The 27,668-nt window shown below is 38.7% G+C and overlaps 1 protein-coding gene across 2 annotated transcripts in view; it reads left to right on the forward strand.

Moving 5' to 3' along the window:
- Positions 1–1,589: 1,589 nt before the first annotated feature.
- yap1 (Yes1 associated transcriptional regulator) overlaps positions 1,590–27,668 on the forward strand; it is a 39,377-nt gene continuing 13,298 nt past the window's right edge. Inside the window, exons 1-4 of one of the 2 annotated variants that reach the window (XM_051869815.1) lie at positions 1,590–2,201; positions 4,385–4,620; positions 23,361–23,479; positions 26,278–26,391. In XM_051869815.1, the coding sequence (XP_051725775.1) occupies positions 2,001–2,201; positions 4,385–4,620; positions 23,361–23,479; positions 26,278–26,391 (670 nt within the window). In that variant the 5' untranslated portion in view covers positions 1,590–2,000. The remainder of the gene's footprint in view (positions 2,202–4,384; positions 4,621–23,360; positions 23,480–26,277; positions 26,392–27,668) is intronic. The other variant, XM_051869816.1, reaches the window with a different exon arrangement.

Raw genomic sequence — 27,668 nt, forward strand, 5'->3', positions numbered from 1 at the left:
AGCAAAAAACTGAAAAATTATAAAACATTATGATTATAATTGTAAAACAGAAGAAAAGCTTATACACTGTAAAAAAGAATTGTTAGTTTATCTTAAAAAAAAAAAGTAATTTACCTGGTTGCCTTAAAATTTTGAGTTCATTGAAATTAAAAAATTTGAGTTAATACAATGAAGGTGATTGGCTTAATCAACAGAAACTCAAAATATGTTATCTGACCCACTTTAATTATTGAAGTTGATTTGACAAAAGAAAAAATTTTGTGATAACCAATTTTTTACAGTGTAACCTTAAAGGTTTTGAGGTTCCCATCATGGGATAATTATATAAATTTAGTTTTAATTAATTCATTTTTAATTTTAATTCAATTTTATGACTTAAACAGCTCGTAAACATACTTTAGCACTAAAAAAAACTTTTATTATGCAGTCATTCAAGACATTTTTTTCTTTTATAGAGCCTTTTTGGCATTAAGCGTCCTTTAAAATTGAGTCAAGTCTAAACTGAACCCCTGAAAACCTTTTTTCCTTAGAGTGTAACAGACTTTTAACATAGTACATCAACATGATCACAATTCAAATGATACTTGTTCCTCAAAATAGTTTTTTTGAGTTCTGTAAATCCATACTGAACACAGAGTCAATCAGAAGGGCGGTGATAATGATTTCATATCAATTATAAATGATGGTGTTCCTCACAACTCCCTGATCTCCCCTACATTCAGCTCACTAGAGTTTAATACGGAGATAATTCAGAGCAGAGTCTAAATGACGAGGGAATGACAAAAACCACACACATAATGTGGTTAATTATATATGGCTTGCAGAGACTGTTCATGTTAGGGCTGGATATTGGTTGGCTGGTTAAAAAAGAAAAGTACAAAGTAACTTTTTTAATCCATTCATCATGCTCTTACAGTTCCCGCAGGGGATTAAAAGGGGTTCATAATCAGTCACTCAATGTTAAATGTATGGGAAAAGAGCTGGGCTCAGTCTTGACAAAATGATTTCTCAATGGAACGGGAAGGCTCATTTACATAACAATTATGGGAACTGCATGGAACTACTTTTCTGCAGCTTTCTACATAATGAAAGACAATTTATTTCTTTATTCATAAGGAAGCGAGTGCTTGAACTTCGCTGGTGTATTTTTGTATAATGAGATTTATTCCATGGTGAGCGACACTTCATGGCAAAGCTTAAATATGAATAAAAAATTGTGACACCCCCCCAAAAAACACACACAGAAACAGCACTGAATGACCACTTTATTATAAAAGAAAAGAAAAGTTGCTGTGTCATGATGATTTATTATTATTATTATTATTATTATAAGCCTATTTGGTGAAACACATTAACATGAAAATATTTATAAAAATGTATTAGTATGAAATGAACGATAATATAGTTATATAAGACGAAAACAGATATATAATTACTTTATGACTCATTCTTAAAATACTGATGAAATATAAATACTAAATACATGGGCCCCCATACAGAAGGAAATCGTGTTGCTTTAAAGGGCCTTGCTTAAGCCCCGCCCCTCTGAGTCAGCGGTCACATGACTCATAAAGTTTGATGTCCTGCCCAAACTTTCAGAAGTTGAGAGAAGAAAAAAAGTTAGTTAGGTTAGTGAGAGGGCTGTGATTTTCAATGCGCAGGACAGTCACTACCAATGTCTGCGTTAGAAGAGCTGTAAACTTTTAGGAAAGTCACACGGACAGCGCCTTGAAAGAGTTCAGACACTTTATAACAAGTTTAAAGGATAAAGTTCAGTAGATATGCTTGTTTCCACATTTATTGGGGTGTTTCTGGGAAGAAGAAAATCACTGCGCTGCCTACTTTTTTCCGCAAGGCTTGGATAATTAATAAAGTGGACGGACAGAAAACGGCTTTGGGCTGTTTGGATCTATTTTTTCGGCATTTTATGGTTGCAGTCAACTTTTCTGTTTACACTATTTCAGTCGGATAGAAAGAAGAGCTATATTTTATTTGGAGTCATGGATCCGAGCCAGCACAACCCTCCTGCCGGCCATCAGATCGTCCATGTTCGGGGAGACTCCGAGACCGATCTGGAGGCTCTTTTTAACGCTGTGATGAACCCGAAAAACACCATCGTCCCCCCTTCCGTGCCGATGAGGATGAGAAAGCTGCCAGACTCATTCTTCAAGCCGCCAGAGCCAAAGTCCCACTCCAGACAAGTAAGACCACCCCCACAGAAACCACAAACTATTTCCACAAACTTTTCCTGCGGCTGACACTGCAACTGGCGCGCGGGGCCCCTGCACAGTTTCACGCGACTTCAGTTCGACGTTTCATTATTATGGGGCGTTTAGTTTGTCGCAATTAACACTAGCAGTATAGATTTTTTTTATCTATTGATAATAGGCTATATGACAGTTATGGTAAAAGAAAATGACACGTCAATCATAATTTATTAATTATTTATAATAAAAACAAACAACAGAGTACATAAACGTCATAAAGCCTAAGAAATGTATAGCCTATTCTTGTCGAGTGTAAACTAGCCTACTAAAGCAAGTTACCAACGAGTAAAATAGCTAAACTGAAAGTTATCGTTCAGAAATCAGCTAGTTATAGCCTACTGCAAACCTGAAACAGTTAGCATGATCTATGTTTATTAAAAATCTCAAAAGATAATAGGCTAGACCCAGTGCTAGGTTATTTGAAGTTGGTAATGGTAATAACATCTTACTTTGTCAATTAATTGTGTACATATTGGGCTTAAATGTCTTGACCAACAGTACAAAGTCATTGTCAAACAATAAGATGTAACTCCATTTTAGTAAATATTACATTTCACCCAACGTTCTTTTTGTTGTGTTTTATATAAATCATTCCCTTACTGTTTTATAGAGGGAAACCTCCTTACCTAAAACGATTCAGTGTTTGAGTAAGCTGTTGGAATGATTCAGACTGAATCGCAAAACGATTCAGACCATTTGCTAACCCCTTTGACCCACAGACTGGAAAAAATAGGTTTGACTTGTTTATTGAAAAGAACCGACTCAAAAGAATGATTCATTTGCGATTCATGCATCGCTAGTTGTGATTCTAAACAGCCGAGACTAGTGTTCTGTTCATTACAATTAAATCACTGACCTTTACATTCATCGCCTTATCTTTCGATGAAACATTTTGTCTGGTGAACTTTTTGCATTTTACATAATAATGGCGATATATAAACGGTTTTATGGTTCATAGTTTAGTTTAATAAACCATATATGTTTTATAGATCTTTAGTTTCCAGCTCTTGTGTCACGAGGAAAGATACTTAAATCGGTCAGTTATCGTTTGAAGCTTAGTAAAAAAAAAAAAAAGTTTTACAACAACAAAAAAGAGGTAACACCTAAAGTAATCGAGTTTTCTCGATCTTGGAATCACATCTCGCGCATGCGCACACGTCGAGTTGTGCTGAAAAGTTGCCCCAGGACAGCCTGTTTCCTACTTAGCTCCTCCTGAAGTCTGCAGTGTAGGCCACATCCGTTTCTTAACCTTTTGTTATTGTAAAATAAGCTGATAAAACTAATGAAAGCAACACTCAGCTATGATTCAAGAGGACAGCAGTGCCCTTGTGTAAAAACTATATCAGTTGTTTTTTCCATGTTTGGCCTTTTAAAAAAATATGTTTTGTTATTATCCTACTTTGACTTCCCCTTTATTCACTGGAACTGACTGATTTCCCATATTTTTCCAACCCCCCCATAGTTCAAAAGTTTATTTTAAATCAATTTATTTAAATAGCTTAGAAAATAAAATGAAATGTAAAATATGTTATTAATGTATTTGCATTATATTTTATACTCTGGATAAAAACTTGTACATGCATCACAGAGCTCATTAACAATTTCACTGCAGTGAACAACTTTGGCAAACAAAACAGATTTTTATTTTTCTCATGTTTTCTTTAAAAAGTTATAGGCTAGTTGAGCAGAGTGATTAGTTAAAGTTACAAAGAATGTTTACAGTAACAAATTCTACTTTTATGGCATCAAGAAAATAGATTTGTTAAAAAGTAAAGAAAACAACATTCATAAGGAACAATGCTTTAATGATTACCTTTATCATGATTAATGAATGTATTTATGTGATGTAATGTATTGCAGCCCTAGTTTCTGTTATCATTTCAGCGGAAGTTTTACGAGGAAAATATTTTTAGTATAATGACCTTCGCAATGGTGCATATTTGAGTTACGTAGGTTAAGAGGCATTGCTGTATATTTGTGTGGGTGTACATGCGTACGTGCTCCTAGTGTGTATATACATGTGACTTCAAAATTGGTGTTTTGAATATTTAGGTCTTCGCTTTTGCTTATAGCCTTTTGCTAATCTAAACGTCTTCTAATCCTCTATCCCTCTACAGGCCAGCACAGATGCAGGTACTGCTGGTACCCTCACGCCCCAGCATGTCAGGGCACACTCCTCACCTGCCTCCCTGCAGCTGGGCGCTGTTTCCCCTGGCAATCTGAGCAGCATGGGTCCAGCAAACGCCCCACCTCAGCATCTCCGCCAGTCCTCGTACGAGATACCCGATGATGTGCCACTGCCCCCAGGTTGGGAGATGGCCAAGACCCCTTCGGGACAGAGATACTTCTTAAAGTGAGTTGCCATGCTTGACGTATATGTCAACATTGTTTGCTGCTGTTTTGTGTCTTGGTAAGGCATTGCTGTCCTTTAGATTGGGGTAAGGAGATAGTAGGGTGAATTCAGGTTAAGTTGGAAACTTTTTCCAAGTCATCTCAATGGTAAAAAGAGTCCTCTGAATTCACCCAATAATGAAATAATATATCATAAATCCATATGAATGTAGTTGTTTAATCCAAGTCTTCTAAAGAGACACAATCGTTTTATATGATGAACAGGTAAAATTTAGGTTTTTATTCACATTTAAACATTGATAAGACATCATGCAAACATGCTTGAGTTTCCATTTACCAAATACCAATTTGAGTGCTCTATGTATGTTCGCGAACTTCGTGAACTTCCCCTTTCAGTTTGCGGTGCTACCAGTCATTTTAGAAGTGGAACACTTGCTACATGTATTTAAGGCCTTGTTTACTGCTAGTATTAAGATGTGTTTTGTTCGATAGGATCACGAGTAGACGAGGGAGACACATTCCCGTTTACACCTGGTGTTTTAATCCGTCTCTTTTGTCCACTTTCGACCACTTCTGTCCTGATTTCTTCAAGGGGAGGGTCTATGGGGGGTTAAATATATGGGCTTTTTCAGATCTAATAGATGAAATAAGCTCATGCAAATTATATATGAATGCAAAAGTAGTTGACGGAAAACATACAGAGAGCAGTAGCTTTCATTTCTGCTCTGACAGCCGCAAGACCACGGCAAATGCTGGGAGTGTGTGTTAGAAATCAGGAATGGTGAGAGAACATTGTGCTTGGTACATTTTTTGTCTTCAAACCAAACTTGGGTCTTCAGTCGACAAAGTTTAAATCCTGTCTGGCTAGCGTGTTTCCCATAATGTTTGCAAGTTAGGTCAGTAGTCGGTCTTTTGTAGCTGTTCGAACACATGAGCGTTTCCACTACGAAAGCAATCCGGTCGAAATGCGTTTTCGTCTGCCTCTGGAAGTGGTTGAAAGTGAACAAGCTCAAAACGTTTCAGACCCTGTTTACACCTGTATTTAGCGTCGTCCACTTGTGATCCGATCAACGCTTCTTAATACAAGGTATAAACAGAGCCTTAATGGACAAAAAGTCGTTTAGTGTTGTTTTGAACAAAAGCAACCTTAAGAAAATGGCTCCATCTTTAAATATGCAGATGAAAGCTCATTTTTGATCAAAACTCCCAATAAGGAATCTTTTTTTTCCAGCTGGTTTATAGTTTTTACTACAGTGTGTTAGCCTGTGTGCCAAGGTTTCCTTCTCTCTGTGTGTGTGGGTACTTAGAGCTTTTGCGGATTGGGTTTCAGAGGGGAACAAAGGCCCAGTGTAGCAGCCTAGAACGAGTGGAGGACGGGCCGGCCTGGTAAACTCATCTGCCTGGCCGCAGAAGCCTGTCCACAAGAACAGATTTAAGGAGAACATTGTGTCTTTTTGATATGTCCTATTCAAGTTCTTGCTATTTATTTAATAGTTGCTATATTAGGACCGAATTTTTGAATACAAAGTTTCTGGGATGTCTGGAACTGTGACCCTCTGACCAATAGCTTCTAGACAAACATGATTAGTCTCCAATTTACTATGATAAAACGGAGAGCTTTTAAAACCAGATGTTTAGAAGAGGAACATCTGGAGAACATCTGCTTCATTTGGACCAGATCTCCAGGAATTGTGCAAAAGGGGGTTGAGGGACAGGAAGGGGAAAACGCCATTTGTGTAGACGGCTCACAAGACCAAGGCTTATGTTTTGGAAATGTCGCAACTGCTAATGCATCCAACAATGAGGACGACTAATCCATAAGACTCGGCTCCAAATTTAGTCTGGTGGTTCTCTCTCCTCCTTAACGGAAAAATAAAGCATGTTTTTAGCAAACATTGAGACATGCTCATTGGTACTATTTTTGAGTGGTCTGTGTACGAGCACCGTTTGTGCTTCATCCTGTCTCTGCCACTGCTAAAATGAACGTGTCTTCTTGTCTGTTCAACCCTCTGCTTTTTAACTTCTCTTTGTTTGTTTGGGGTTTTGGAGAAATGCAGGCTCATTTTATTCATCATTTTATTGTTGTTGACTTTAGCTTTGTTTGTGGATAACTTTCCCACAGGAAGTTGATCAGCAATTACTCATTCTTGTAGTGTCACCCCTATGAAATGCAAGGAGCTAAAAGAAAAAGTCAGATGTCTTTGAGCGTCATGAGTGTTGTTTCTAAGACAGTGTGTCAGATTAAAAGTAGTCCAACTTAAAATGGGTCTCGAGACCCTGGCGTTTGTTCAAGAACGAATCTGGTCAGGTGAATCTGAAACCTATTTTTTGAGCATCATGAGCATTGTTTCTAAGACAGTATGTCAAGTTAAAAATAGTCCAACTTAAAATGTCTCGCAGGGGGCATTTTGTTCCATTGCTTAGTTTGTACATCTTATGTAAACTCCTAAGAATGAGTCTGATTAAGGTCAGATGGATCTGAAACCAGCCTAATTATACAGTGCTTCCTTTAAACCAACTATTTGAGATTTGTGGATCCCTGTTACAGTAGCTATGTTTCCATCCACCTATTTATATGTGCGTTTGGGATATCGCATAAAAAACGCTGGATGAAAATGCCAAGATGTGCATAAATTCTAAAAACACGTACATATGTGATCAATTTAGGCAGATTTTTTTAAAACTATACGATGGAATCACATTTACCGAATAATTCCTACAATGCGCAACAAAAAACTCCCATGATCTCAACAGTGGATGTGATTGGATAACTGAACTAACCTGTGGACTAATCGCATCACAGCATCTCAAATGTTGGTTTGATCATTCTTAAATGCCTGAACCAAAGACTGTCATCAAAATGATGGTTTAATTCCCTCCCAGTAGCGTCTCGCTTGATTGTGTTCACAAACACCAGCATCCGAATGCAAGATAACATGACAGTGTTTATTGTGTTTCGTCTGCGCGCTCTGAGACGAGTCATTTTTAATGTATGAAAAAAAAGAGCAACTGATTGAAGCAACTTCAATTTTTATTATAGATATTTTGGGCCGATTTCCCAGAAAGTGGCGATTTTGTTCTCTTGAACACGGGATGGAAGCGCTGCATTATTTGCAAATATTTTATGCGATATTCCATAAGTTAAATTCACAACTTTGGATGTAAACACGGATGGATAATTTTATGAATCTGCTAAATACAGATTAATTTAGCAAATGCTGAATAATTCTGATTCTTTGTGACTCTCATTGCACATTAAGTGTTTGATTGAAGTGAAGTGATTGAATGTAGAATCACTGGAGGCTTCAGGAAGCTCTTCTTGGAAATCAGAAACATACTCCTATTTATAATCAGGACCTCTTCAGATGAGGGCTGGTGACAGGGCTGTGAGCCAACCTGTTTGAAACTATAACAAGCTCACATTACTTTCAGGTGACCACTACTGTTCTGCACATACACAACCCTCACGCAGGCCAGAGATTTCATTAGAGAGCATATATTTTACCGTTCATTTCATTTGCAGATAAGCAGATGGCTGTGTGTGAAGCATCCCGATGGCTCTCTCGTTCAGCCACATGTGAGTCACACATCTAAGGGAAGTCTGACAAGCAGCCTGGTTTCCGTTTCAGCATGAATGAAAGTGCAGTTTGTGAATCCGCTCAGTAGAGATAAAGTAGAGAAGGAGAGAGCGTGAGCGGGTTGCTTTATTCATCCAGTGACACTCATGTGACCCGGTCAGATATAGACAAACAAGACTGAGAGACTCTGAACACACAGTAAAAGATCTATTGCATTAAAGCTAGTTAGATTTTAGCCGTGAACAGTTACACTGTAACCTTTTTGTCCTTCTATATTTAGTTCAGCCTTTGCCCAGGCCTCAGTGGTGTCCTGTGACACTTTGATAGCGGGACGAAAATGACAGGAAGCACAAAGCTATCAGAAGTCGTAATCAACCTGCAACACCCAGTCATTTCACCGCCGCCTCAAAAGCCCAGGATTATAGGGAACAAGTTCTGTGGCGCTTCCAGATGTTTGTTGTTGAGCTTCCTGAGAATTCAAAAAAGTAGTACTGCTTTTTTCTGGAAAACAAGTCACTATAATATAAAAGACCAGTAACTAAAATGAATAAACATGTATTTTAGTTCCACTCACTCCACAACAAATCCTTTAAATTGAACTCTATTTAGAACAGAACAAGAAAAAATATATATACGTTTAAAGAGGTGGTTGATTTATGATTTCACTTTTTTAACTTTAGTTAGTGTGTAATGTTGCTGTTTGAGCATAAACAACATCTGCAAAGTTACAACGAAGTTCAATGCAAAGGGAGATGTTTTCTTTTAAAGAATTCGCTGTTTAATGACTACACCAAACAGCTGGTAGGGACTACAACAAGCTTTTTCCCAGGTTAGTGACATCGCTAACCCTAAAATTTACATAAACCCTGCCTCCAGGAGCACACAACAAAGGAGGTGAGGCCATGTTGGGCTGCTTTAGAGAAGAGGAAGAGTTGTTGTAGTAGAGTGTTGTTACCATGCTGTCATTTTACGCCGGACCGCTTCACAAACGAGGGTCAATTCAATGCTGGATTTGACAAAAGATTAACATGACGGCACATGCTAGTCGATGAGTTGAATCAACTCCACAGCAACTACATAAATGTATCCACTAACCATTCAGAAACGTCCAGTTTCCTGAGTCTCTCCATCAGTGTCGACTCCGGTTTGAACAATGTAAGGCTGAACACCGTTACTGACAATCCTCATTTTGGCTGCGTGAGATTCTCCAGCTTTGTTGTTGTTGAGCAACCGAAGCGCGAGCTGTTAAAGCTCCGCCCTCTTCTGGAAAGGGGGCCGGGAGCAGCAGCTCATTTGCATTTAAAGGGACACACACAAAAACGGCGTGTTTTTGCTCACACCCAAATAGGGGCAAATTTGACAAGCTATAATAAATGATCTGTGGGGTATTTTGAGCTGAAACTTCACAGACACATTCTGGGGACACCAGAGACTTATATTACATCTTGTAAAAAGGGCATTATAGGTCCCCTTTAAATTCCAAGCCTAAATGCATGTATTTATTTTACGTGCTTGATATTATTTGCATTATATATTGTTATTATATATTGCAATTAATATACATTATATATTAATTGCGCTGTATTGCATTAATAGTCACTTTGTAATAATGTCGCTGCATGTTTCAGATAATAAAAAATATTTCTGGGAAATGCGGTACATTGTTGAGTGTTGTCAGCTCGATAAAAATTTGTCATTCCAGTCAGCAGTGCGTTTTTATTTAATCTTCTGGCAAATGATAACATTTATGATATTTACAGATCATTATTTACGATTAATGAATCTGCTAAATACAGTATAAAATGTCGTGGGACATTGAAAGTGAATCTAGAATTACCGGAGGTTAAAAAAGTTGTAGCCTAGTCTTTTTTTTTTTTTTCTTTGAGGTTGGTCTCTATCTCCTGTTTTTCCCTCTTGTCTTCCTGCTTTCATTATTAACCCTGTGGAAGACAGAAGTGGGAAAGGTCAACATGATGTGTTGACCTCTCCTCTCTTTCCCTTTTTCTCCAACAGTTTACTGTGAGCTTTCATTTATAATAGACTCAGACCGTGGGGAAGGGGGGCTCAGGGCGGTTGAGGGTCATCTTGTTTAGTTCTCGCCTGCCTGTTTTTTGGGACCCCAGGAGAAGGGGGAGCTAAGTTCACAGGGCACTAACACTGAGACCAGGGTCATAAACTAATGAAGGATTCTAATTTAGAGAATGTGGTCAAATAGAGGGGCTAATCAGTGTTTCCGTTGTCTTATTAAAGCCAGGAATCAGAGGGGGGTTTCAGCCCATGGGAGGGCGGCCCTAGCTGAGAAGGGCCCTCAGGGATGTGGACCCCAGCTATCACAGGGATTAGACCCTCTGATGGGAACCACCGTTACCCCTCCACCCGCTTTAAAACATGCTGCTTTCAATTACGGTGTGTCTCAGTCTTTCCTGAAGGCAAAAGTTGTGCATACATGCTTTTAGACTGTAGCGATTATTGCAAATGTCTTTCTTGTTTAGATATGTAGCGAAATATGCCTGATAAGATGAATTTTGAAAAGATTTGCCATTTGTGTTAGGAGGACGTGACCTGTCATTAGAGTGTGAGGGGACCTGGTGGTGATAGTAAATGTGTGGTGTTAAGTGATTTAATGAGCGCTGTTTGGTTTTTGCAACTTACTCTACCACAGTGTGGCCTCAAGGTCCGTAAACTAAAAATGGCCCCCCTTCCTTCCTGCTGTCTGCTCCCACCATGTGTTTTTTTTTTTTTTTTTTTTTTTTTTTTTGATTTGGGAAGGAGATGAGCATGATTGGACACATGATGGCAGGGCTTCCTTTGAATGTATATCATTAGGACTCTTTTATTACTCATGGTTGGTGGCTGTAATGTGCAAAATCGCATGTATACACAGTTGGAGATCCACAATATATCATTATCATTTTGGTTACTGGATGATATTAGAGATTGTAGTTATTGAATATTTCATTGTGTATGCTCAGTACCTTTATTTTTACATTTAGATTACCTTCGCTGTCATTGAACACTCAATTTTTTAAAACCAGTTATAATTAAAAAAAAAAAAAAAAAACTGGTAAATTTAGTCTTTAGCAAATCTCTCAATTATTATCCATTGTCATACTGTACATTTATAGTTTTGTGATGCCTAAATTCACTTGATTGATTTAAGTTTTAAGTTTAATGTTAATATTGGCCATTTATTCGTTATTGGCCATAACACGAAAATCGACTTATTGGTATTTAACAATATTAATTATTATAATATTAATATAATATTGTCTGCACTGACACAATGGCATCACTGTTTTCTGCAGAACTGCCACTAAATAAAAAAATAAAAAAAAGTAATTGTGACTTTTTATCTCGCAATTCTGACCTTTTTTTTCCTGCAATTGCGAGATTTAAACTTGCAATTGGGAGTTATAAAGTCAGAATTGCGAGAATATTGTGCAATATTGACTTTTTATCACGCAATCCTGACTTTATAACTCACAATTCTTACTTTTTTCTCAGAATTGAGATATAAACTCACAATTGTGTTATAAAGTCAGAATTGCATGATATAATCTTGCAAACTCGCAATCTTATAAAGTCAGAATTGTGAGATATAAACTCTCGTAATTCTGACTTTATAACTTGAAATTGTGAGTTTATTTCTCGTAATTCTCTTAAAGTTTTTTTTTTTGTTTTTTTTTAAAGAAAGCATGTGTATTATGAGCAGGCAATATGCACACAGGCTTTTGTCCTAGCTTTAGCAGTACCGTAGTAAAATGTGTGCCCCTGGAAGCGTTACATGTCCAGACACACACTGCTAGCTTAGACAGTCTTTGTTATTGAGTGCTGCAGTCTTCTGGGGTGGCCTGTTTTCTTTTGGATTTTCCTCAGACACTCAAACACCATTTTCTCTGGCCAGTTGGGAAAATATTTGCTTTTCTGCCTGTTCCCCCCTTCTCTGAAAGGAGGTATAGGCTAAATTCACATCCGTCTCAATTTCGAAACGGTTCATTGGGGTGTTACGGGCAAAATATAGATGTGACAGGATTGTGAGGAGTTTTGTGTTCATGTGATTTTTAACTTTATCTTCCGCCACTCCTGTCTGTTTAAAGACGCTCATCGGGAGGCTCAGTGTGAATCACGCTGTGTTGAATTGTATGTGTGAGTTTGTAGCAGGCATGTTGTGTACTGCTTTTGGCCGTCTCTTTGATGGCTAACGGTTTAGCCATCTGGGACAGGCCTCTCTTCCTAGCTCCATTTGTAGCACATTTGTGTGGAGGACGGGTGAAGGGAGTGAAAGTTTGCTATTGCAAATGTGATCAACATCACAGGGAGAGGCTGTCCTTCCCACAAACCCAGACCACAATCATACTTTTGTTTCATGCATGATCAAGGCCTTTTTATAGGCCTATCTCCTAGAGTTGGCTGATATAAATATTGTGTGGTGGTAGAAATGCGTGAGATTTTGTTACACTGTTTATACGTAGTACTGCAGTAGATATCAGTGGACAAGACTGCTTAATGTTGTTTTGATGTGAGAGCAACAAAGAAATACAATGATGTGTCTCGATACAAAACAAGTCACAATGAGGATGAATTTGTGAGGTGGTTGTCAGGCACAACGTGACACCTGAAGTTTGGTTGTTGATGGTTTATAAACAGTGTTGCAACTTGTGTATTAATATAGAACTTAAATGATTCGATTCAATGTGTTTTTATCAACTATTTTAAATGACTCAGAATTCAGAGTCTGAACAATCCATTTTAAAATGACAGTTTTGCTATTTTAAGCCTTTTTGCTTAATTCAGCTGTTACATTTAGTAATAATCGAATAATTTTGGTTCATAAATAAATGAGATGAAGTATGCCCCCTAATTTTAGATATTAAAATCACAATATTACACATAATTAATTAGATTCTCCAGAAATAGACATGCGTAAACATTTTTATTAACACGTTACAATATGGTTAACACATTTTACGTTTATTAAAATATCTACACTACCATTCAAAGGGTTGAGGTCAGTAAGATTTGTTTGAAAAAAATGAATACTTGTATTCAGCAAGGATTCATTAAATTGATCAAAAGTGACGTTAAAAACATTTGTAATGTTACTAAAAATTTCTATTTCAATTAAATGCTGATTTTTGAACTTTTTATTCATCAAAGAATCATGAAAAAAGCACGGTTTCCACAAAAATATCAAGCAGCACAACTGTTTTCAACATTGATAATAATAATAATGATAAGAAATGTTTTTGATCAGCAAATTAGAATGATTTTTGAAGGTCATGTGACACTGAAGACTGGAGTAATGATGCTGAAAATTCAGCTTTGATCACAGGAATAAATTACATTTTAAAATGTTAGTTATTTTACATTACATTGTAATATTACAGCAAAAGGTTATTTTAAATTGTAATAATATTTCACAATATTACCGTTTGATCAAATAAGAGACTTACTATTAAAAAACTAATGGTAATGCATACTGTTATATTTATTTTTATTGTGATTACTCTTACATAACATAATCTTATACATAATATACAGTATTTTGGTCATGCATCCCTTATTTTTGTTTTAAACTCTCAGGTTTGAGCCTAAATTGACTTCTGAACTCCTTGTACTCCAAGTCATGTGAACAGCAGACTCATTTAGATACTGCTTTAAGTCATTTGATAGATTACAGTTTCCTCGTTTTTATAATGTTTAGTTTCCCAGGTCAGAGTGGACTCATTTCTCAGCTCATCTAGTGTGAAGCATTTACTCTGAGCAAATGTGTGTTTGTCAAGCTTGGGCTTTATTGACCACACACAAATAAGCCCCTTTCCTGTTGAAGTGTCATCTGTGTGTGTGTGTGTGTGTGTGTGTGTGTGTGTGTGTGTGTACATATAGAAGGCAGAGTTAGCCAGACCAGTGTTTACCCAGTCCTGATGTAACACCTTTGCCCCAGACATCAATGCTCCTACTGTCACTGTGGAACAAACTGCCTCAAGAAGAACCCCTGCCTATGTATTCAGACCAGCGACTCGGTCAAAACACTCTTTACATTTACCAAACAGTGCAGCAATTCAGTTTCACACTGTTTTGGTTCTTGGTTTCTCATTAGCAGTTAATGGTATATCATTTCTGTAATCCACACAAAGGACAGAGAATATTCAGTTCTTTAGATGTTAAAAGTATAGCTTGCCTACAATTGTTTGAGAACTTCCTAACCTTTACCCAAGTTTCTCTCTAGCATCTCTCTCTCTGTTAACTCGCTGCTTTGTCCGCTGGCCCCTGTGATATGAGCCCTCCTTCAAAGAGGAACTTAAATCCGGCCCGAGGTCAGCAGGTCGCTCAATAATCTCTCCTGATGATGTCCTGCTGACGGAAGCCGAGTCACTCATCCACCCGTCCTGATGCACACTCGCTCACTCGGCCGCGAGGGAGAAATGGAGAGCTGACTGAGGTCTGATGTCCTCTTTCTGTCCTGACTAGCAGCATTCAGTCATTCATAATGGCTGCCTCTCTGTGGCCTCATTAGAGACTGTGTGTTATGCTAAGCTAATGTACAGAATCTTTGTGAGGATCTGACATGGTTGTAGTTTAGAAGTACTAAATTATTTTAGTGATAGATTATATTTTGTAATTATGTATCGACCCTACAAAAGACAAATATTCATTGACCACTAGTTAAAAAGAATATTCATGTAAAATACATCCTGTCGATTACCACTGAAGTTGATCTCGATTTGTCCCTTAAATTGAAAAAAACGAACAAAAATTCGAACATCTACAATAGAAGAACATTTAAAAAAAAAAAAATTAAATATTTCTTCGTTTTGAAAATATAACCATGTATATACATGTTGCCATTAGGCTAGTGTGATGGATAATTGGATAAATGGTTTTTCCATTAATTTTTATGAACTCAGGAACAAGTCAAAAATCATAAACAAATGCTGTTTATACACTCTAAAAAATGTGTTGGCTCAAAAAAAAAAAATTACACAACAGTTTGCATCAATTTTTTTGAGTTATGACAACTTTGAGTGAATTTACGTTCAATCAACAAGCTGCATTTACGTTAAAGGAACTTAATAATTTGTAGCATAAACACAAACTTTTAAGTTGATGACTCAAACAAATTAAGTCGCTCCAACTACCAGAGTTGTAGCCCTGGAACCAATTAATCTTATCTATTTCAGTTCAAATCTACAGCTATCATAGCACATGCTAACATAACTTATTAAACATGTATATTTAATGAACGAGTAAGATATTAGGATGAATTCAGGTTGATTGGGACAAGTCTTCTCAATGGGAAAAAGTGTCCTACTTGTCACTGGCATTAGCGCAGTCGTTGCTTATAGAGTCAGTAGTCTTTACCTTCATGTATCTACTCTTCAGCACAATAGTAACCACAAAAATTTCAGTATTATAAAAAAATGTTTTAAAAGTCAAACGTACCGTAACAGCATTAAACACTAACAGGTCTTTCCCTCCACTAAAAACAAATAAATTAACACTTAATTTCAACATTTATTCTCCAGTCCTATGCAAAGCATGCTGGGAACTAGAAATCCACTGCCTAATTTCTGAAGTTATCAAGATAATTTCATTAAGTTACTACAACCTAATTTAAAAAAAAAAGCCAATTAACGCAGAAATTTGAGTTTAAATTCGAGACAATTTTAAGTTGATGTAATTATTATGTCAACAGAACTCAACAAAATAATGTTTGCAACTTAAAAGGTTTAATTAAAACAATAAATTAGAATTTTTAACTTGCAACATTGCAGTTGTGGTAACCCTGAATTACTTTTTAGAGTGCTTAAGTTGTGTTTTATTTAAAATATATGCCTTCACCAGTCAATTCTTCACTGAAAGTAAGTAGAATGCAAATTTTGGATGCAGACAGAGAATAGGGAATGCAGTCTTGGCACTTTTCACTATTGTGAAAACAGCTCATCCAGTATACGCTCCCATATTTTTAGGTCAAATATTTGTTATTTCTTAGGCAAAGTGGAAAACACGCAGTGCTGGCAAAGTTGAGTGCAACTGTGAGAAGCATTCATTGCTGCACCTCAAGCTCTGCTGTGTTATAAATAACTGCAGCACAATAAACAGGGCCCTGAAAATTGGGCCATCAATCATGTTGAGCGCTTGGGTGGGTCTCGGCCCAGTGCCGTGAGCTCGCTAACCTCCCCTCTCCACCTACCACCACCACCACCACCTCCTCCTCCAGCGCTCTCTGGTTTCATGAGCAGTGATAACAGCTGGAGAGGAAATTAGGAAGTGAGCTTCTATAGAGCACTGTCTCCTTTAGTGTCATGGAGTGATTCCTGTGTGGTCATGGCTCAATGTGATTTGAGTGCCAGAATCCCTCCTCCGCTCTCCTTGTCTTTTGGCTATAAAGCAAAAGCCTGGTCCCAGGATTGTAGACCTCTCTTTGTCTGTTTGTCATTCCCTGAGTCTGTCTTTTCAGTGCTTAGTCTGGGATGGAAGTAGTGCTCCAGAAAGAAGGTTGCAGTCGTCTGGCTGAAGCTGATGTTTGAAGCTCTGGAGGGTGTTTGTGGGGGTCTCTTGAGCGGACGTCTATCCTGTCTATGCTTTTGTCTCCATCTCTAGCCCCATAATCCTCAATAACGCCTCTCAGCTGGTGGCCCTCAGCGATCTGTAATGGCCCTGAGCAGTAGCCGTGACTGCGATGATGTTTTCCTGTGGGAGTTTGGGATACCGTTGCCATAGGTGTTAGTTTGTTGGTGTGAATGTGCAGTCAGCCTCATTAAACTGCACTGATGAGTTATCTGAAGTGGTCATTTATTGATTGCTGTTAGCTAGGTAAATTTAAGTTGAAGGTACTGATGCAATATGTTATGATTATCTCCAATGGTGCAGTCACATTAGCGAAATTTCAGGTCACTATGATTTCATTATAATGGGCTTTTTTCCCAGGTCGTGATAATTACGTTACAACGAACCAAAATTTTGTGTCAAGCAAAAAAAAACATTGTCAATAGCGTAGAGATTAGGGTTGTCAAAAGTACCTTTGGTACCAAGTCGATAGTGGTGAACTTCTTCGCCCGATCGCGTGGATTCCTATTGGAATGACTGGATTTCACTCGCCAAATTTCGCGGAGCAACAATAAATGGGGTCCTTGATTATGATTTCACTTTTTTAACTTTAGTTAGTGTGTAATGTTGCTGTTTGAGCATAAACAACATCTGCAAAGTTATGACGCTCAAAGTTCAATGCAAAGGGAGATTTTTCTTTTACATAAATCAACAAACGGCTGGTAGGAACTACAACGAGCTTCTTCCCGGGTTGGTGACATCACAAAGCCCAAAATTTACATAAACCCCGCCCTCGAGAACACACAACAAAGGGGTGAGGCCATGTTGGACTGCTTTAGAGAAGAGGAAGAGTTGTTGTAGTAGAGTGTTGTTACCATTTTACGCCAGACTGCTTCACAAACGAGGGTCAATTCAACCCTGGATTTGCACAAAAGATGAACATGACGGCACATGCTAGTCGATGAGTTGAATCAAATCCACAGCAACTACATAAATTTATCCACTAACCATTCAGAAACGTCCAGTTTCATTCTAAAAGTTGTAACTTCTTCCTGAGTCTCTCCATCAGTGTCCGACTCCGGTTTGAACAATGTAAGGCTGAACACCGTTACTGACAATCCTCATTTTGACTGCGTGAGATTCTCCAGCTTTGTTGTTGTTGAGCAACCGAAGCGCGAGCTGTTAAAGCTCCGCCCTCTTCTGGAAAGTGGGTCGGGAGCAGCAGCTCATTTGCATTTAAAGGGACACACACAAAAACGGCGTGTTTTTGCTCACACCCAAATAGGGGCAAATTTGACAAGCTATAATAAATAATCTCTGGGGTATTTTGAGCTGAAACTTCAGACACATTCTGTGGACATTCTCATATCTTGTGAAAAGGGGCATAATAGGTCCCCTTTAATGCTTCAATTCATGCATGCATGTTGGCATTATGAATAAATGACAGTCGAAGTATTATATGCATATGTATTTCACCATTATTGTTACTCTTGGCTGCTTTTTGACTGTCCTCCCATTTTCCCGGTACTTTCCCGCTGAGTAAAGGGAAGCCAGTCTGCCTCATTTGTGTTTGTGTGTGCCTGAAGTGCAAAGAGAACATTGCATGAGCAGACGTTCAAGAGTGACGCAATGCTAGGGCTCTGACCCAGACTGGATTGTGTGCTTTTGACTACAAAAACACATTTGCTCTGTTCCAAAAGCTAGTTAGTTGCCTACAGAGAGCAGCATCACAGACCTGAAGTCTGTTCCAGAAGGTAGGCAACTTAATTATACTGCTTTCTAAGAGATCCTTTCACCAAGAAGGCAATGAATAGTTATTATTTTTAATTGCACTACTATTCAAAAGTGTAGGTCAGTACATCATTTGTGAGTCTCCCGCACAGAGCGCAGTTTTTTGTGTTTTGTAGATTTGCTCACCATGTTGAGCAGTCTAAATCATTCACTTATGAGGTTGTATGATTGTTAGGATGTTGCAAAAGTAGGCAGCGAGTCATCTCACTAGATTTTAGAACGGAGTTAAACTTTTAGCTTGAAATCTGTTTGTCTGAAGTATGTTTGCAGGTTTGTGCATATGAAGCATTGTTGTTGCAACTAATCTGACATTTGTGTTGGTTGCGGTCGATAGTTCTCGGTCTGGATCATTTTGCCACTGAATTAAACATAAGCGTCAGTGTTTTGCATGGAAAAGGCACCATGTGGGCATAGCGTCTGGGGCTAATAAAGCTCACCTGTGTGAGTGCGCCTGCGTCTGCCCTCGCTGAAACCCAAGAGATCTTCATACTCTACATCCTGTGCTCCAATTAAAATTAACTCTCACCGCCTTTCCCTCCCTCACTCCCCCTGTGTCTCTGTCATAGTTTCCAGCAGCAATAGGAGGGGGAGGATTGGGGTGACATAAAGTGTAACAGGACCACAGCAATCCACGCAGCCAATGGAGTTCTGAGGGATTGCTTCCGCGCTCGTTTTTTCCTCCTCCTTTTCCTCCTCTGTGGCCTTTTCTTTTTGTTTGACGGTCATTTGGCCCTCCCCCGTGACCCTCCTGAAGAGGCCCCTGTTCCTCGTCTGCCGCGGCCCGGGCTGTTTTCATGGAGTGTGTGTGTGTGGGTTGGGGGTAGGGTGGCTTACTGGTAGGTGGGTGGGAGAGGGGCAGTTTTTGGCAGTTCCTTTGATCAGTAAAGCATAAACAAGAGGGAGCTTAGAGAAGAGGGGGTGGTGAAGTGCTGAGTCAGTCTCTCTCTTTCTCTCTCTTCTCTTTTTGTTATTCTTGCTCCCTCCCTTTCTCATAAGGCAGTGATGGCGGAATAGTCACTAATTAGTGGCGAAGAGAAAGTGACGGCAGGAAAAAATGGTAACAGGACTGTGTTTATGATGGGAAAGGGTCTTGCCAATTTTGTATTGCAAACAAAACCGGTCGGAAAGTTGCAAAATTCATTTATCCACAAGGTCAAACTCTGAAGTTTTTGTTTTTCCTCTGCGGTCTCTCTTCCAGTAGACTAGTGGTCAGCCGTCGATCTATCAAGACTATTGGCCAAACAATATGGGTTTTTCAAAAGCTGATGCCAATATCAATAGGTCAGGGTAGCTGATGGTCAATATAATGGCAATTTGTAATATTTCACTGTAAAAAAGAATTGTTGGTTTAACTTACAAAAGTAAGTTACCTGGTTGCCTTAAAATTTTGAGTTCATTAAAATTAAAATGTTAATACAATGAAGGTGATTAGTTTAATCAACAGAAACTCAAAATATTAAGTTATCTGAACCACATTAATTATCTAAGTTGATTTGACAAAAGAAAAGATGTTGTGATAACAAATCATGAAAATAATTTTTTACAGTGTGTAAATATATTAATGTCAGTATATTATAAATATATTGATGCCTGTATTTTATAAATGTATATTACTTTTCAAAGGTTTGGGGTCAGAAAGTTTTGTTTTTTTCTAAAGAAATTAAGACTTTAATGTTCAAAAGTAACAGTAAAGACATTTATAATGTTACAATAGATTTCTATTTCAAATAAATGCTGTTTGTTTTTTTAAATAATAATTTTAAAATGTATCACAACAATGTTAAGGTGCTAAATCATTTAAATTACTGATTGACGACTATTATAATTATATAATTCAATTATATTATGTCAATGAGGTGTACATAAATTTCCTTAAAATTAAATGCATTTTTTCGTAATGTTTATGTAAAATTAACACTTTTTTTTTTTTTTTTTTAATCAAGTTTGTTTTTTCATTTATTGACAAGGCTGTCAATAGATTTAGTAGGCAGCGAAACTTGTTTATTGGCGAATCAAACATGTTTATCGGCCGATGCCAATAATATTGAAATAGATTTATTGGTCTATCACTAGTCAGATACCCAAGGATAAGTTCAATGCATGCAAATCTCACGTTTTCAGTGACAAAACCTGTCTTAAATAGGCAAAGAGAGCAGAGCTGGTGGGGGGGAGAAAGAGGAACAAGTGAATAGCATTTAGGGTTTTGGGTCGAAGCTTGGTCTGAGCTTTTGTCCAGCAGGTGAAAGCTTTGTAAAACTGGCGCCAGATTGTTAAAGAGCCTGACACTTCAGTGTGTTGGAACAGGCAGCGAGAGAAAGAAACCTCCTGGGAGGAGACCCATGACTGACCCTGCCTGAATGTACAGGCCCTCGCCTGAGAGAGAGAGAGAGAGAGGGGCCTTTTCCTGTGTTAGCTCTACATCTTAATCGAGCAGCAAGCCCCAACAAAGCCATCATTAGAAATGCCTCAAACTGTTGCAGCCCTTGTTCATTAGCGTTTCACAACCACCTGATGTTGCATAAAACTGCTTCTTTCAGTAGTGTTTTCTTACAGCAATATTTTGAGTTAAAACTTAAGCATATAATCCGCATTGGCTGTAGTTTCATAGACTTGACAGAACTTGCGTTGCCTCCAAGCGTGGGTTTTTTGAACCGCCCACTCCATCCCAAATACTGCTCGTAAATTGCGTGCGTGTGCCTTCAGGACACCAAAACCATTTTCTTGGAAGACTTCATTTGTTTAAAAGAAAATGTAAAGATTAGCAGCTACTGTTAAGGAAGGAAAAGGGTTGTCAGGTTTGATCTCAAGGAAGCTGTGAGATTAGATCATGTGAAATGTACTGATAGTGAGCTAGAAAACATACCAATGTTGGATTTGTAGGTGAAAAGTATAAGTTCACTTCAGAATTAAAATTTCCTGATAATTTACTCAACCCCATGTCATCCAAGATGTTTGTCTTTCTTTCTTCAGTTGAAAAGAAATTATGGTTTTTGAGGAAAACGTTCCAGGATTTTTCTCCATATAGTGGACTTCAACAGGGTTCAACGGGTTGAAGGTCCAAATTGCAGTTTCAGTGCAGCTTCAAAGGGCTCTACACGATCCCAGACGAGGAATAAGGGTCTTATCTAGCGAAACGATCTGTCATTTTATAAAAAAAAATGAAAAATTATATACTTTTTAACCACAAATGCTCGTCTTGCACTGCTCTGCGATGCGCGACGTAGTGACGTAGGCGAAAGTATCAATTCAGTGTCTACAAAGCGAACGTGCGAAGAATAAGTCAAACGCCCTTTACAAAAAAGGTAAAACAGCGATGTCGAACGATTTTGAAATTGGAGCAGAAAATCATATTTTTCGCCCCAACCATGGTACTTCTGCCTACCTCACACGTGACCTATCCAACGTGATTACGTAATGGCGCATCGCAGAGCAGTGCAAGACAAGCATTGGTGGTTAAAAAGTATATAAATTTTTATTTATTTTTTTACAAAATGGCCGATTGTTTCACTAGATAAGACCCTTATTCCTCATCTGGGATCGTGAAGAGCCCTTTGAAGCTGCACTGAAACTGCAATTTGGACCTTCAACCCGTTGAACCCTGTTGAAGTCCACTATATGGAGAATAATCCTGGAATGTTTTCCTCAAAAATCTTAATTTCTTTTCGACTGAAGAAAGAAAGACATAAACATCTTGGATGACATGGGGGTGAGTAAATTATCAGGAAATTTTCATTCTGAAGAAGTGAACTAATCCTTTAAAATTATCTGTTTCTTTTGGTTGTTTCAATGAGTATTCAAGTTGAGATTGAGGCCAAAAAAGCCCTCTGTTTTCCAACATGGACTGCTTAACCTTTAAGTGATAAACTGCAGTGAAAGAGAAAGCAACGCTGTGTCAAGCAGCACTGCTCTCCCTGCCACCCTGCTGTCTGAAGATCTGAATAAACACAAGGGTGTGGGTTTAGATTCAGTGAGTCTCTCCTTTTAGGCTTGTTGATTTGTTTTCCAGTAACCGTGTTATTCATCACTGACCTTACACAGTAATCAGTGACTTCATGCACAGATGACACCGGTTCAGTCCACTGCATGCAGGCAAATCACTTGTAAACGGGGTCAAAGTTCACTCGACGTCCTACAGTTATCCACACCCCCTCCTCCACAGCAATACATCAGCAGATCTGACACACGAGTGGGTGGCAATTGTAAAGTTTACGAAATGGACTTTCATAAGAGCCTATTTTTAGTCAACAGGGCAGACGAAATGATTGGGAATTTCATTGCTAACAGGACAGACCATCATTTACACTTGCTTGCAGGAGGCTTCGGAGATGTTTGGGTCTTGCTCGCTTTTGCTTATACAGATTAAAGGGCTGAGATGCTGTCCAAAGGGATCGGTGTTCAGGTGTTTACAAAGATCTTGTAAAAGTTCCCCTTCCCGGGAGTTTTATCTGAGCACTCATATTGGATCAAATAAACCAATGTGGGATATACATCAGGGTAGTACACTCCCCTTGCCTTTTATTCTCTTAGATCTATGCATTGTTTAGACATAGACTGTATTTTAAAACCTAGGGTGCTGCCTACCTAGACAACATTTTTGGAAATCATTGAATTGAATGTTCTAATGTGCCAGTGCACTAAAAATATTCACTTTTTCATAGAAAGCAATAGAAAAGCAATGCATTTTTTCAAATTTTATGTATCCCAAATTTAAAATTAGCAGTTTTGTTTTGGCCTAATATGTCCATCCAAGCTCGGTAGGATTCAGAACACAGCCACAATGGTTGTTTAATAGTCCTTTTTATGTATGTCTGTCTCCTTATAGCCATCATGACCAGACGACCACCTGGCAGGACCCACGTAAGGCCCTCCTTCAGATGAACCAGGCCGCCCCGGCCAGCCCAGTGCCTGTGCAGCAACAGAACATCATGAACCCTGCCTCAGGTCAGCAGCTCCAGACACTCATTTCATATTAAAAACTACACTCTCGGTCCCAGCATTCTCATGCTAATTCTACGGGTGTAGCTGTTCTCTGTTTACATCCCACCCAACCCCGCCTCTACCTCAGCAAACGTAGAAACCTTATCAGGGCAGACAAATGCAAATGAATGCATGTGAATGGCAGTTGACGATAAGGTAGACATGTCTGGTTGGAGTGACAATAGTGACCAGGGTGTTCAGACCTGGAGTCAGCTTATGGGAAGTTGGTAGCACTTTATTTCACAGTCCTGTTCTCCATGTACATACTATGTACTTATTATAGTAATTACGATATCTGGGTAATAACTAGGTACTAACCCTGAACCTACCCCTAAACCTAACCTTAACCCATGTAGTTACCTTATTTTTTTCTCAGTACTTTCTTAGGTAAGTACACTGTAAGTACATGTAGTGTAAAATGAAGTGCAACCAGGAGGTTCAACAGGTGTTTAATGTCATTCTTTGGATTACAAACTACAATACATTGTTTGGTCCTGAAAACTATAGAGTACAACAGTGCCTGTCCATTTTTTTTTTTTTTTTTTTTTCAGCCTTGGTTCTGAAAGCATTTTTCCCATTCATTTTTCCGAAAGGGAAATAAGCCAGCTATGAGGTGAATTGCAACATTATAAACTTTGATTTGAAGCAAAAGTGTATTTGAAAATCAAATTGCTTGTTGCAGTCCTATGATTGGTGGGGATTTCTTTGCAGTATCATAGTTTAAACATGATTATTTACAAAATAATTTGAAATAATGCGGGCTGATGGCTTCAACAAAAGCATATACCATCAGTTAGCTCACTCTTCACAGAGTTATTGTTAAAAATTAATTCCCCTATGGATAAAATGAATGGGATTTTTACTTCCTGAACCTGACTGTTGCACTACATGGTAGTCTTATCATTTCCTTATCTGTCATGCTTATATGTAACCCCTCCAGTTCTACTCACACTGCTCTGACTGGGATTCAAACCGGTGTTTCCGGTAGGGATGCTCCGATCAGGAATTTGCAGCCGATACCGACTCCCGATTTCTTGTCATCATGATCGACCAATACCGATCCCGATCATTCAAGCTTTATATAGGCTAAGTGATATGTAACTTCTACGTTGACTGTCACTGTTAACTTTTTTTTTTTTTTTTTCCAGATAAAGTAATACCACAGAAGTTGCCTTGGTTATATTATTTACAGTAATGTTGTAATTGCTGTTTTAATTGAGAATCAAATAAGTAAGCACTTTGTACACGCAGGTCGCACACACGCATTTAATTTTTTTTGCAGTAATTGGTTTATCCACAAGGTGGCAACCGTGCCCTGGGGGCATCGATTCACAAGGTATTCGAAGAAAACCTGTTTAAACAGAACAGACCGGAACACATGCAAGCTACAGCGACAGTGGAGGCCTAATAGACAGATTGCGTTAGAAAGTACCCTCATTTGTACAACTCTAGCATGAAAGAACACAAATATATTTACATGAGTTGTAACTCGTGGCGAGAGATTGCTCAAAACTGCGCATGCGTCAAACGCCTGTGTACGCGTACGAGTCAAGTGAAGTATACTTTGCAAGACTGTGCGTTCGGCTGTGCGCATAAGCTAGCGTACGTGTAAAAAAACGTAGTATACCCAGGGCTTTAGGATACTTTGGCTTATTAAGACTTTAAAACTGAACATAATTGCAGGCTGTCAGTCAGTGCAGTTACATTGTTATGCCAGCAGGTGGCGGCAAGGGACGGTCTTTTATTGTTAAACCGTTCATTCAACTAATACCCACTGGTGCCACTTCACAAGGCTCAAACGACGAGCAACTCGTCAACTGGGTAACGCTAGAGCTGATGTTTCACTTCATAGAGATCAATGGCATTGATTCAATGCACTGAACAGCGCTGATGCCAGTCATGGGGAATCCCCTTAAACATTGAAAGGATACTACAACAAAGATATCGCTTTCATCTTCTGACAACTGATGGCAAACTGATTTTTTTTCACGAATATATGACTTGACCTGAAGAAGGACAGACGCAGGTAATCACACACGCTCTTTTTCCCTGTCGCTGTCTGCTCTATATATGTGTGTGTGTGACGTGTGTGTGTTTATGTGTGTGTGAGTGTGTGAGTGGAGGTGCTGCCTGAGCCCCGCCTCAGACACAGAGAGCAGATGACAGAGATGAGAGGCAGCGAATCAGGTTCGTTGTATTAAATCCTTCAGCCAATGTTCCTCCACGTGATATATGACAGGTGACTGCGGCGCTAAAGTTTGACGTCATCACGTGTTTTGCGTCATCAAGTTGGGATCGGTTCGTGAGATCGGCCAAAGTTAGTGACTACCGATCGGAGCATCCTTAGTTTCTGGCATGGGAGGCGGGTGCGCTAACAAGGACTCTAAAGGGGAGTGAGGTTTACTCGTACAGCTCTAACTAGCTGGCCTCCATTACATATAGATGAATATGAATCACCTCCCACAAAAAGCTCAGAAGATTTATGCAAATTCGAGCACCTGCTATTCATAAAATTCTGCTATTGGAAACTGAAACCACCAAATCAGACAGATAAAGGATGTGCAATCAAAGTCAGTTCACTCAGCAGCCATCTTGGCAATATATGTAGGCAGTAGCTCATGTACTATTTACTTGAATGAAGAACGTTAACACTGGGGAAAATGTGGAATGAACAATGTGGATTGTGGCCAAACAAATTACTAACAAACGAATTTCAGTTAGTACTGGATAATTGACTGTACACCCTGACTGTTCTCTCTCAGGACCTCTTCCTGAAGGCTGGGAGCAAGCTATTACCTCAGAAGGAGAGATCTACTACATCAATCACAAAAACAAAACCACCTCTTGGCTGGACCCACGACTCGACCCGCGTTACGGTGAGCTTTAAATCCTAAAATTTATAATAATCAAAATAATCAATTGTGCTTTTGATTGAACATTGGTCTCTTATCATGCCGCTCTTGTCGCCATTTTATAAAAGAATAAGCCACCTGAGTAGTGATGCATTGAAATTTCAGCAACCGAAAATAATCGGCTTAAACAGCAAAAATTAGCACTTCCTCAATTACGTGTTGTGCAAACAACATAGACAAGCTACAACAGATAAACACGTCAGCAGTGTGGGACGAACGTGACCAAAAATGAAACTAGAACAGCAAAATGTAAAATTTGTTTAGCTGAAATATCAAGAGGCAGCTTGTTGCAGAAGAACTTTACTATTACAGTTTTATCACCTGTAAACAAATACCCTGAGCAGCATGCTGAGTTCATTTACCCAATTACATAAAAATTAATTACTGAAACATTATTTTTAGTTTCGGTTTTCGGTTCAGTGACAACAAAATAAGATAAGGGGTGTTAGGCGTTCAAAGTCCTGTGGTAAAATCACTGTAACTTATTGCTTTATTATTATGCTGATTACAGACCGAGCGTAGATGACTACTCTCTGACAATGTGTGTGTATGAAAGTGAGTGAGAGTGTGTATGTGTTTTTGTGGCACACTATTCACAGAGTATTCCTGCTTCCTGTGACTCATACTGAGGTTAGCCAAAACTGCTCCACACTCAGGAGTCTGCTATGTGATCCCTTTTACTCACACACAAACACACACACTCGCAAACTAGTTCAAACTGCATCTGATTATGTCGTTCCCTAAAGCCCCCGTTCAGATACACATCCATAATCCATACGCAGAGACGATGAAACATATCTAAGCAGTGGAATAGTCACATTAATCTAATCATCTGTTTTTGCTGTCAAGATAAATGGTTCACCGAAAGGTTGTCAGACTAAGATGTTTGTCCTTTTTCTACCCCTTTCAGTCCCTCTCTTTAATCTCTTTCTATGAGCACGGAAGGGTCACAAAGAGATGAAGGCTTCTACTTATGTCACTTTGAGTTACTCACGCTTGAGGTGCTTTCGCTTCATCCCAAAGGAGTTTTCCCCTGGGATACTATCTCACTATCTACTTCATGTATGAACAAGCATGTTTTTGCCTCATTTTTGACCAAAATCCAAACAGGTTTTTGTGTTCAAATGTACACCAAACATGTAAGTGGTCGTGGGTAAAGTGGTAAAAAGTCTGTGAAGGGCTGGGTCAGGCAAGAGAGAGAGAGAGCAAGAACCAAAGACAAAAAGGGAGGGGGGTCGGCT

This window comes from Ctenopharyngodon idella, chromosome 18, assembly GCF_019924925.1.
Source record: "Ctenopharyngodon idella isolate HZGC_01 chromosome 18, HZGC01, whole genome shotgun sequence".
Lineage (NCBI taxonomy): Eukaryota > Metazoa > Chordata > Actinopteri > Cypriniformes > Xenocyprididae > Ctenopharyngodon > Ctenopharyngodon idella.